This window comes from Peromyscus eremicus, chromosome 3 (genome assembly GCF_949786415.1).
Source record: "Peromyscus eremicus chromosome 3, PerEre_H2_v1, whole genome shotgun sequence".
NCBI lineage: Eukaryota > Metazoa > Chordata > Mammalia > Rodentia > Cricetidae > Peromyscus > Peromyscus eremicus.
This window is the reverse complement of record NC_081418.1, coordinates 104,252,427-104,265,011: the sequence shown is the minus strand read 5'-3', so window position 1 is coordinate 104,265,011 and position 12,585 is coordinate 104,252,427. Positions and strand designations below refer to the sequence as shown.

Here is a 12,585-nt window from a genome sequence, read left to right as displayed (position 1 = left end):
GTTCTTTTCATGGTGATTTTTGCCCTCTTTGGGCATCTGGGGGCATTTTGAGCTCTCATAGTCAGAAGGGAAGACTGCTGGGGTAGGCTAGAAATGTGGCCACACATCCTAAATGCACAGGGCTGCCCCCCTAAGGCCTATGTAATCTGAGGTGTGGATACTATTCCTCTTGAGAAACCTTGAATTGGGGTGTGTGAGGGCATGAAGGCAGGCTTCCTAGGACAGGGGTATCTTCTTGCAAAGAAATTCTCTTGAATTGTTCTTTTCCAGGGTGGGCCTGAGAGTCACCAGGAGGTCCTGTTTGAACATAGATTGGGGTTCTGCAATTCTGGGTAGAGTCTGAGAGGCTCCTGGACATGCCCCTGTCCACAGATCCCATCTGAGTACCAAGGACTGCGTGTGTGTACACATCCCACCGGTCCCCAGCCTTCCCCGTTACACTCATTTTGAACCATTCCAGGGCTTGTCAGCTACAAACATGTGCTGGTATTTAAACCCCACTGCCTAGATGACGGCGCCTCAGCAGCTGTTGCTTGTGTGAAGTTCAGGGTGCTGATGAAATCAATGGACACACACACACACACACACACACACACACACACACCAATCTTGAACCTCAAGATCTTTCTCACATGGTCTGAGACACACTGACGCAAGCAAATTGCTACAACACAGTCATTTCTGTAAAGGACCAGAAAGTAAGTATTTTGAGCTTTATAGGTCATGTAGTCTTTATAAACACTAGAAAACAAATGGATTCTGGGAAATAGTTGTAGGTAATGTGCAAATAAATGTGACTGTATTCTAATAAAGTCTTATTTACAAAAACAGGCAGGGAGGTGGCTTAGGCCCCAGACAGTAGCTTGCAAACCCTGTTCTAAGTACTGTAATTTTTTTCATGTCTCCGGCTCTTACATGTAGTCTGTGGATTTTTATCTAAAATAATTCCTATGTCTTCATCAGCAGAGACAAAAATCACGCAGGGAAAGCCTTGCTGAAAGGGAGCTAACTCATCCCTTTGAGAAGCGAATGTCTAGAGGACAAAGGGAGCTGCTTCTATTTCTTTTACTGCATAATAATGTGAAATGCAAACGCGTCTTTTAAGTTGGCACAGTCATAATTCTCTGTCTTCTCATGCCAGTTTTTTTTTCAAGGAGTAGGACAAGACAGGGTGACAAATAAGGAACAGAACATTGTGCCCACAGGCTGCCTTTAAATTTAAGTCTGTTTTCTTCTTAAGCATGCATCTTCTGCTCCTAAGACCCACGGGGGAGAGGAACACAGCAAAGATTGCGTTTCTCTGCCATCTGACCGTGGACACTCCTTGAAACATCGATTTGTTTTCTCACCGATGCCAGTTTCTACAGAAGCCTTCTTTTTGCAGAGGGTGAGGGTATTGCTCACGTGAGAATGCTGGTGTCACGGCATCCAAGCTGTACTAATGGGTGAGACTGCAGAGATCCACAAGCTCAGTTCCATCGTGACCTCCTTTTGGTGGAGCGAGGCCTAAGGGTGTTGAGAGAATCCCATATATGCCCCTGTGAGACATAGACTTTTGTATCTCTTGAGGCACAGACCCCTGGAGAAAAGATAAAGCCCTTCAGCCCCACCGTCCCTGTCTTAGTTAGGGTTTTTATTGCTGTGAAGAGACACCATGACTATAGCAACTCCTACAAAGAGAACATTCAACTGGGGTGGCTCTCTTATGGTTTCAGAGGTTCTGTCCATTATCATCATGATGGGGAGCATGGAGGTGTGCAGGAAGACGTGGTGCTGGAGCTGAGAGTGCTACATCTTGCAGGCAACAGGAAGCCAACTGAGACACTGGGTGGTATCCTGAGCATAGGAAACCTCAAAGCCCGCCCCCACAGGGACACACTTCCTCCAGCCATACCTACTCCAACAAAGCCACACTTCCTAATAGTGCCACTTCCTATGAGATTATGAACCAATTACATTCAAATTACCACAGTCCCCATCAGATACCTCTCACAAAGCCTGTGTCATTGGAAGAAGAAAAACACTGTCTACTGATAAAACAGTTCTACTTGAGAGAAGAGGGCCTGGCATCTTTGTCTCTGTGATGGTAGATTCTCTACCCATGTCCTCCAGCACCAGAACACCCTATCGTGCCAGCTCTAAATGTGGGGTCAAACTTCTCTGATACATTTTTTCCACAATATGTATCACTCTTTCCATATATGTACTTGTACATAGGTATGCATTGCATACATACATATACAGAAATAGATATACACACTTATGCGCACATACACACAAACAGAGACCAATGCTCTAGTGGCAAGAAAAGTACGTGTGTTTCAGGAACATGGCGGGACATCAGAGGAACCTCATTATTTGATCCATTATATTGATTTTCCATATTTTGACAATGAGTCTTTCTGCACAAAGTAAAGAATTAGACATCAACAATATAAGCAAGAAGTCCCAGACATCACCAGAGAGTCAAATTATTCTTAATAGTTGCCAGTAGTCTAGGGAGCGTTACAGTGTGTCAGACAGAACACGGGTTGTAGTTCACAGACTCATTCATTCACATAAAAACCACATTTGACCCATGTGGGTTTTTTGTTTGTTCGTTTGTTTTCTGGGTATCAAATCCTTGGGGCATAATTTCTTTCACTGGGGACCTTCAGGCCTTGCTTTCTCTATTGCTCCCCATCCTGATGACAAGTGAGGTGAAGTAGCTAACAAGAATACATAGCCCCACCCTCTTGGGATTTAGCCGAACCAGAAAGATTGCTGAGACAAAAACTCACAAATGTATTAATATTGTGATATATTTTAAACAGAAAGTTCACTCTTCCTCCCCTGAGTATCACTGCCACTTTCATACCCAGATATTATCGTGCCCATTTTCATTATGCAGCTCATTGGGTTTTAAAAGTGGCACAGCCAGAAGGTGGCTATCTTGCTATGCATAGTGTAAAAAGGGGAAATGTTTATCAATGGGAATATGAGCTGTGAGGGTATAATTCTGTCTCGGGGACTTGAGAACCACTAACTTGAACCAACCTCCAGAGCTGTGATCAATAAGGTAAAAACATTTTCCCAGTTCAGGGAGCTAATTATAAATCATATGTTCCTCAGCCTTAAAATCAGGAACGCCCTGATGCTGAGCTACACACAGTGGTTTGCCAGAGACCAATAAGCCTGATTGTAGTATTTTGTTCCAGGTGTTTACAACTCTGCACATTGGAATTGCATCCTGGCCCATACCAGGTCAAAGGTGATCACTTTACTTGAGCTGTGGGCTGCATGGAGATTCACTTGCCTTTATTCTGAACTTTTGTATGGAGGGCCCACAAGGCTCTGGATCCTGTTAGTTCTGTGAGAATACAGGAAACAGAGAACAGGATTGCTGCTCCCTTGCAGAGCTATTTCAGCTACAAATTTATGCACAGATTTTTAAAAACTGAACATGGTGGGCAGCTTAAATAATAATAGTCAAGTGAAAGAGCGGTTGACTGCTCATGGGCAAAACCACCTTTCAAGGAATGGCCCCCAACACGGGGCAGTTGCCATCTGTGTGTAGAATTGAGTGAATAGAATTCAGCCACACATAGGAGAGAGTTTCTCCCAGGACAGCATGAGCAGGTTGGTGCGCTGAAGGAAGAAGGGGCCTGGAGTCACAGCCGAGGTAGAGTACCAGAGAAGTGTTGCCTTGATGACATTCGTATAGAGAGGTAGGGAGCCAAGTAGAGCAGGACGTTGAAGTTTGCATAAAAACTCTGGATTCCCCAATAAGGAAATTAACCACAGAACCACCCTCTTCAGAGACAAGGACACTTGCATTGCTCCTCTCTGAGCTGCCCTTGCATGTAAGGAGACCCTAAAAGGGCAATGGTGATTCTGTGAGTCACAAGAGAAGCTTCTCTCAAGAGCAGCAGGTGGAGCTAGTAATCTCATCTCAGGTCCCCCAGCGAAGTAACTTCCGTTTGGCAGAATTACTAACGGACCCCGGGCCTGAACATGGATAATCTCTGCTCTCAGCAGAGTACTTTTAGTCTCAAGGGCGTGGTGCCGGACAGCCACAGGACACCTTGGACATGTGAGCTTGAAGAAGTCCAACTCTTCCCTGCTTCTCCACTAGAGCAGAGTAGAAACTACTTTTCCCTCAGCATGGAACTAGGAACCTGTCCACATTGCATCTTAGAAATGTTTTACTGCCAGGCTAGTTGGCGAGAAGCTTTCCTGAGAATTTATGGTATTTGCTAGGTTGTTGAAGCTGACCTTCATCCCACTAAATAACTTACCCAGAAAGTTCTGCAAAGATAATGGTGCCCCCTGGGTAACTTTTGGAAGTTTCTCTTTTCTTCCTTGGGAGAGTTCATCTGCTCAGATCACTCATTCATCATCTTAGCGTGTCAGGGTCCCCTCTCCATCTTCAGGTAGACAAGGCTCTGAAAGTGACTAAATGGTTGTGGGTCAGTTTTTGTGATTTATATACCAGTGATAAACAGCAAGAAAAGTGGGGAGTGTAGCACCCAGCTCCTCTTTCTCTGACAGCTATCAGTGATGAAATTATTTTCAAAATTACTGGAGAGTATAATACAGAACACAATTGGTGCTTTGTATGGATTCCACACCTGTGGGTTCAGCCAGCCCCTGGTGGGAATTCAGGTAGCTTTAATGGCTGCATCTCTATGAAACTGTGGACAGCTTGTTATCTTTTTCCCTACACAGTACAGAACAGCAACTACTTACATTGAATATATGTTGTATTCAGGATTGTAAGTAATGTAGAGGCATTTTGAAGTGTATCCTACATCCTGTTCCATAGAGACTTGAGTACCCTTGGTGCATTCAGGAGGAAACATGAGATGAAGGATGCCATATTGAGAAAAATAAGGACAGCATTCTTGAGGGGAAAATGCAGTATAGAAGACAAAACCAAACACAGGCTGAGAGACTATTCTACATGGCTCACTGAAATGTTTGCCAAAGGCTCATGTGTTACTGTACTCTCTTACTAGGTGTTTACTCCCTAAATGTGGTCACTTTAAGTACCTTTAAATACCAGTGGTTGCAAAGTGACTGTAAACATCTGGCTAGCTGGCCCCTCCCTCTTTGTAGACTCACCTCGCTGTGAGACAATGAGCAGCACTCTGCTGTGCACAAGTATCCCACTCAGCCCCCTAGTTATTGACTCACTGATGTTCCTCTTGTCATAGTATGAAATTAAAAACTCCCGTTTGTTTCAGTGGTTTATAAGTAACTACTTTCCATACATATTTTAATATTCAAACTGCCCAGAATGGCCATTGGGAACCTCTTTCAAGTGGGACCATGGTCTTCCAACAAACTCTCATCACATTTTATTTTTAACATCTTTTTTTGTACAAGATGCTCTGGGCTCATCTTTTTGCTTTCCTACTCTATCCTGAAATCCGTTTCTTCAACAAGCCCAGGTAACTTTTAGTGAGTAACAGCAAACAGAATCGCAATGTATCTATCCACTTTTGCATTGGGTGGCACTTAAATGATTTCCAGTTCCAAGCTTTTATAAGAAAGCTCCGCTGTCTAAATACATCTGCATATTTTGGAAGGTATTTACTAACTTATGCTGGGTATATAACTAGGAATGGCAATGTAAAATTGAGCCCACTCCACTTGGGGTTATATGCATAGGAAAAATGATACCAGAAGCCCCCCACAAAATGGTTTTATTCATAATTCATGTATGTTTATATATGTGTACCTAGCTTTAGATATTGCCACATTCTCAAAGGCTTGCAACATTGATTTAGGTCTATCAGAGAGAGGATATCTCGGATCCCACTGGGAGGTCAAGATAATCAGTGGCAGGGGTAATGGTGGCTTATTGCTGTCAGTGACCAGAAATGGCAAAATGGCCAAACTACGGAGATGAGCATCTCTGCAGAGTACTGTTTTAAGATATGCAAAAGCAAATTCCCATAGTACACATTTCCCACTATCTTTGGGGTTGTTTCTGTCTCGGCCCTGACAATGTGGAAACACTTCAGGAATGGAGACCCATTTCTTGGGTACCAGCTCTTCCATAGTGATTAAGGCCACTGCTTCATTTTTAAAGGAACCTCCCTAGGGGATAGAGGAATAACGTAGGCACAATTCATATCTTCTGGCTGCTAGAGATTCATTTATAATCCTAGGGCAATCAATCCCTGACCAAGCCAAGAGAATAAGTATCTCTTTTTCTCCATCTTGGGAGTCCCTTAGTGTCCCAGCCATTTGGGATGGATGGCTACCTGCCATTTAGGGAATCAGGCCAAGCAGGAAACTGCTTTGGGCCAGCAAAGTAAACTAGTCCAGGACTTTAGAATTAGATTCTAAGCTTACTGTGGTAAGTAAGAAACAGCTTAGGCCTGGCCAGTCACTGACCAGATGGCTATCATCTGTCCTACAAAGCTAATAGAACATGGTTAGAATTGAAGATGCAACAGAAGTATTTGGTGGTGTGAAATTCTAAATAGAGGAAAAGTACATAGGACATACGTACAGAGAGCCTTGGTGTACTACACAGCCACAGTTATGCCACACCCTGAAGAGACCCCAGACTGAGAGTAATGGTGACACCCCCACCCCATTGCTGTACTGGTGTATTAACTGCAGTGGTGCTCTTCTCTCCTGTCCCCGCCCCCAGGTCTGTCTGCCGAAGGTGGTGCCAAGCGCCAGGAGCACCTATCTCGGTTTTCCATGCCTGACCTCAGCAAAGACTCTGGAATGAATGTCTCAGAAAAGCTGAGCAACATGGGCACTCTCAACTCCTCCATGCAATTCAGGAGCGCCGAGTCTGTCCGCAGCCTGCTGTCCGCACAACAGTACCAGGAGATGGAGGGGAACCTTCACCAGCTCAGCAACCCCCTAGGGTACAGGGACCTGCAGTCCCATGGAAGGATGCACCAGAGCTTTGATTTTGATGGCGGCATAGCGAGCAGCAAGCTGCCGGGGCAGGAAGGTGTGCGCATCCAGCCCATGAGTGAGCGCACCCGGAGGAGAACTACTTCCAGGGATGACAACCGCCGCTTCCGCCCTCACAGGTCCCGAAGGTCCCGACGCTCACGCTCAGACAACGCCCTGCACCTAGCCAGCGAGAGGGAGGTCATCGCTCGGTTGAAGGAAAGGCCCCCTCTGAGAGCCAGGGAGGACTATGACCAGTTCATGCGTCAACGGAGCTTCCAGGAGAGCCTGGGGCAGGGGTCCCGGCGGGATCTGTACAGCCAGTGTCCCAGGACTGTGTCAGACCTGGCTTTGCAGAATGCCTTTGGGGATCGATGGGGACCCTACTTCACGGAGTATGATTGGTGCTCCACCTGCTCCTCCTCTTCAGAATCTGACAATGAGGGCTACTTCCTAGGAGAACCCATTCCCCAGCCAGCCCGCCTGAGATATGTCACAAGTGATGAGCTGTTGCACAAGTACAGCTCTTACGGTGTCCCCAAATCCTCCACCTTAAGTGGCAGAGGACAGTTGCACAGCAGGAAAAGACAGAAGAGCAAAAACTGTATCATTTCATAATGTGATTGGGATCGGGGAATGGGGGAAGTTGGAAGCGAAGAATGTAGCCGCAGAAGCGTGCACTGTTGGGAATTCTCAAGTGCTCTTGGGGACGGTTCATAGGGGAAAGATGGAGAATGCTCTCAGTTGAGGGAGGCAAGACTGCAGGTTGACTTGGTAGATGCACTTGATGTCACAGTTTTGGGCATGTTAAATATGATTTGCACCTTCCACTTTGGCAAACACCGGCAGTGGAGGCCAGGGTAGGCCATGTCCTTCCAAGGTGGAGTGGCCATTTACCAGATGACACATTGTAACCTGCTCACTTAGATTCTTTCTGGTTCTCTTCCTTTTAGGACCCCTTTTCCAGTAAATACTTTATTAGCCAGGACCCCCAACTAAGTTATTTACATGTCCATTGTAAATGCAATGTAAATGAGAGTTCTGATAAAATATTTTTGTATTTTGTAATAACAAAAGAATTTCTATATCGTAGGATCAGTGGGGACTTGCATGCATGTCCACCATTATCTTTGAGTGATAGTACCTGGTGGCCCAGGAACACCTGGCTTTTGTTGTTGGTTTTGGTTTGGTTTGGTTTTCTTTCTATACAAATCTGTTACATGTCAGTGAGACTATTTTCAGAGAAATAGCATTCAATTTGGCTTTTTGTGGCTGAAAAAAAAAATTAACTATTCTACCCAAAGCATTTTATGCTCTAGTCCATTGAAAGGAGCCGTCTTTAAGTCTGTTCCCACTCTTAGTAGAATTTATTCTCTACAAAGTAAGTAGGTTGTTTTTTTAATTGCAAATGTTGCTTTTGCTGATTAGAGATATCAACCAGTGTCAGTCCAGTTCTGTGAGAAATGCCATCCCTGTTTGGAACCTTGAAGTTGCTTAATGTCGATCTGTCCCTTGGGGGGAATCAAAGTGACTGTGAGTGGTGCCAATGTGTGCTGTCAGCATGGCGTTGTTTTGAATGTGGAATTATTGTTTGGTGCTCATGTGTCCTGGATTGTATTTTCTGCTTTCTACTTCCCAGGCAGACAGAGCTGCTGCCTTAGCCTGACAACTGTTAGTCCTCATAGCACGTGAGCTTCGGCGTTTGGCACTGAAGGACGGAAGGATGCTGCAGAAGGGCTCTGGGTACGGCAGTGTGGTGCACATTACACTTGGGTAGGGAACAAGGAGATTTGAAAACACAAAGCAGGTAGATGTTGAAAGGGGGGAATATGAAGGAAAGTCAAGGGGAAAGAACTTTAGAGAGAAAGAAGAGAGGTGACAGTCACCTTAACTAGTCCCCACTGCCTTAGAGAGAATTTGACAAGCTTGGTCACCACAGGAGCTGGCTTATTACCCAGGAGGGTCAAGCTGCTGAGTGGTAGGGTAAGAACATGGGAAAACAGACCTTGTGGCAAGAGAGATTTCCATTTTGAACTTTGAGGACTGTTGTTCAGACAGAAAGGCTCAAGAGTGAGTTTGCTTAAAGAAGACATTTCACTGCCAGTAGAGTAAATATAGAGTGAAATAAAACTTCTTGCCTCGCTTCAGTTTAAAAACAAAAACAAAAACGAAGCACTTGCTCTTGGTCCATTCTCTTCCTCTCTTCAGTGGATTGTGGCAAAAATCCACTGGAGGACCCACCTTTTGTGAGATGTGCTGTCCCCGTAATGCACAGTGTGTCTCCGTGGCCATTTGCCATGATAAGGCGAGCATGGTCTCTCTTCAGTATAGTACTTAACATTTTCTAGGGTTTTTTGGTTTTTTTTTTTTTTTTAATGGAGAGAATGTGAAAAGGGGCTTCTCAGACGCCATCCTAAATGGGTCTGGGGAAACAAAGACTGAAAGGGATGTGATGATGATACTCCAGGATGTATTAAAATGATTTGCTTTTTTAGGTATTAATATGACATTTGTCATTGTCACTGATTTTTTTAAAAGAGCAATGCAAATGTTGGTTGTGGCTGTTTTCCGCATGCTATCTTCATATCTAAATGTTTCATTAATTATCCAAGCCTCTGGAGAATTAACTCTATTACGTTTGTATAGTAAGTTAATAAACTGCTTGGCAAACTGTTTAGGAGACAAATAGGCAGCAGCGAGCCACTGAAGTGGCTGGTTTCCTGTAGACATTGGGTGAGTCCAGCCACTGAAGTGGCTGGTTTCCGGTAGACATTGAGTGAGTCCAGCCACTGAAGTGGCTGGTTTCTGGTAGACACTGGGTGAGTCCAGTTTGGAGCTTTGAGTTTGTTGATTGGTGAGAACCAAAAGGTATTATTGGGCAAGGAGAAGAGAGGGAAGTAGGTCATCTAGCCAATGGCTGGAACCATGTGTCCTCTCTGGCCCCAAATCCAATGAAAGAAATTCTCCCGTTGAAAGTTATTTCCTTACTCTGTCCTTGGCAGAGTACCTCTTACATTTCCCAGAGACAATTTGAGTCACCCTCAGCCTGAAGAAGAGAACAACCTAGAAACTGCTTCAGGAACGTCAAGATCATTCTGGTCAAAACTGAGCATATAATGAGATACAAGCTTCAGGGTCCAACTGTTCACCAGCAAGACCACCTCCTTCGATTTCTTTCCATTCTAAATGCAGCCAGGCGCCTTACAGAGAAGGTCATTTGAAGAAGGCCAATTCCTCACAATGGTAGTGGGCCCTTCAAGTGACTGCCCAGTAATGGGCAGAATGTCACTGAACTAGAATTTCTTTAGCTTTAGGTAATAACTTTGCTTAGAGCTATAGCTCTACAGTTGAGTTCATCTCATCCTGCTGCTACCAGATCCAACACCAGCTAAGCCAGCGCTCTTCTCCAGTCCAAGGAGTGTGTAAGTGATGCTAAGTTTCCTGAGTGGTCTTGCTAGGGCATCCCACCTTTGGTACTGTGAAAGGTTCCATGCTGACGCGGTAGCATTGAGTGTGGCCTTCGGGGGCCCTCCCTTCCTTCTGTCTTACACAGTTCTGGACACTCTGTGTGTGACGGTGAATGAGGTGAGGAAAATCAGACCTCACTTCCTGGCTTTTAACATGTACAAAGGAGAATTGCTGGTGTTGGTTGTCTGAACCCCTCTTTCCACATTCTGTACTCCATCCTTCACTCTCCCAGCAGCTGTGTGAGCAGTCTGGATTTTTCTAATATGGAAAGTCAGTTTTTTTCCTATAGAATGCTCCTACAGAGCTGTAACAAGATGGCGTTTCCTACTCCTCTTCTGAAAGTTTCTGCTCCTTATGGCCTATTAGCCATTTTTACCTTCAGGTGGAGCCAGTGGTGGCGTGAATGTAGTGCTTGCTCTGCTCTCCTTGCCACCTCAGCAGATGATAGGCAATGGATTAGTACAGACTTTCCAAGGAAAGTAGATTCTCATCCCAGGCATCTTTACAACTAGTCGGACAGGCCTAGCTGACTGGAGCTGGTCTTCTCTGTCTTCTAACACATCTTATTCATGAGCTGATTTTTCCCTGGGTCCCTGGGAAAGAAGCAGTACACCAGACATCTAGGAAGCATCCATCATTAACAATGGGGAGACTCCATTTCCTCTTCCTCCCACACTGTGGAAGCAAAAGGAAGCTGACCTCTTAGGCCAAACAAGGCCCTCTCTGGCCCACTTTTTCATGCTCAGGGTCTTTGCCAGTTTTGTGGGCAGCTGCTGCTCACTTTGCTGAGGTCAGATATGAATCCTTCTGTTTCCTCATCTGACCCCTCCTTATAGGGACCTAGGACACTTACATTCCAAAGGGCAGTGTCCTTTGCACACTCCTAAAGAGACCAGACGCTGTGCTCCACCAAGATCCAACTACGACCAAGGAAAGAGGAAAATTGAACCAGTGGCCCAAATGTCACATGCAAGCAGAGTCGTTACCGGCCCCCGTGTGGTATCTCCAGGCTCTGTACATCAAGTTCCACAGGTTTCCACTACTGATCTCGAAGGCAGTTGCAGATTAGCACCTTTTGAAAAGTTCATCTCTTTGAGCATAAGGCAAGTGGGAATGAACCCTTTGCCTTCTCCTCAGTGGTTTGTCCTAGGGTTTGTCTGTATGACTGTCTAGAAGCCATGAAGGTCAGGCTGGAGGAAGGATTGGTTTCTTTTTCTATTTTCTCCTGTTAGGAGTCCAGTCATCACAAGCCCCCTATGGAGCATGACTCACCGTTGGAAGCTATTGCTGTTATATAAATTCATTTCCTGCTTCCAGAACCAGCCTCCCTCGGGGGAATAAAAAGGAGACTGGAAAGGTCACATGCTGTTAGCAGACATTTCTATGGTTCAAATGTGATGAACTCACAAGACAGATGTCTAGTTCTATCTTGCACATTTTCTAAGGAAACCTTTATGGTCTGGGCATTTGGCCATGGCATGTTCAATAGGTCACTGATCAAACATTTCTAAATTTTGGGAGGTTGCTTGCCAATAAGACCTCCTCTTGAGTCTATCTACCTGATTTCCATAGTTTTCAATAAAGTATTCTGGTTTAATTCTGACCCTGAGTTAACAACCTAAGACCTATGACTCCTCTGTATTCTTCAGCAAACTAGGCCAACATCTATTCTCTTAAACTCATTCCTTCCTGCACAGAGTTGCTTTGCCCAGATCCTATTTAATTCCACATGCGTAAACAAAACCTCAGAGGGCCCGAGAAGGTAAAGCAGGCTGGAGTCTGTGTTATCTGTAAGTGTCAAGCTGTTTGTTAGGAAGGCCTGTCACAGGCCTTTGCAAAAGCGTGGGCTCTGCCAGAGACTGTTCTGAACACTTTGCTTGAGATCCGTGCCCTGTAAAGTGGATATGATGTTTTACTGATTCTGTAATACATTTGTAAACTTCCAATAAAATTTGAATAAAAGAAATGATGTCACTCTTCTCAATTCTTGCTCACTTTCCAGATTTCAAGAGCGGTCTTGGCCTTTGGGAATCTTAAAGAAGAGGAAAAGCATGTGTGTCAGAGAGTGATATTTACAGCAGGAACTTGAGCCTAATTTAACAACAGAAAAATATCAATAACAGGTTCTACCTAGGACCTCCCCCGTCATGGGCTTTTGACCAGGATTACAGTAGCAGGCATAAAATTGCTTCCATTGAGACTCAATCTAATTAG

At 44.9% G+C, this 12,585-nt stretch overlaps 1 protein-coding gene across 1 annotated transcript in view; it reads left to right on the top strand.

Annotated features, from left to right (window-relative positions):
• Prickle2 (prickle planar cell polarity protein 2) overlaps nt 1-12,337 on the top strand; it is a 53,700-nt gene extending 41,363 nt beyond the window's left edge. The window contains exon 7 of the mRNA XM_059257092.1: nt 6,647-12,337. Within this exon, the coding sequence (XP_059113075.1) occupies nt 6,647-7,521 (875 nt within the window). The 3' untranslated portion in view covers nt 7,522-12,337. The remainder of the gene's footprint in view (nt 1-6,646) is intronic.
• The last annotated feature ends 248 nt before the right edge of the window (nt 12,338-12,585 follow it).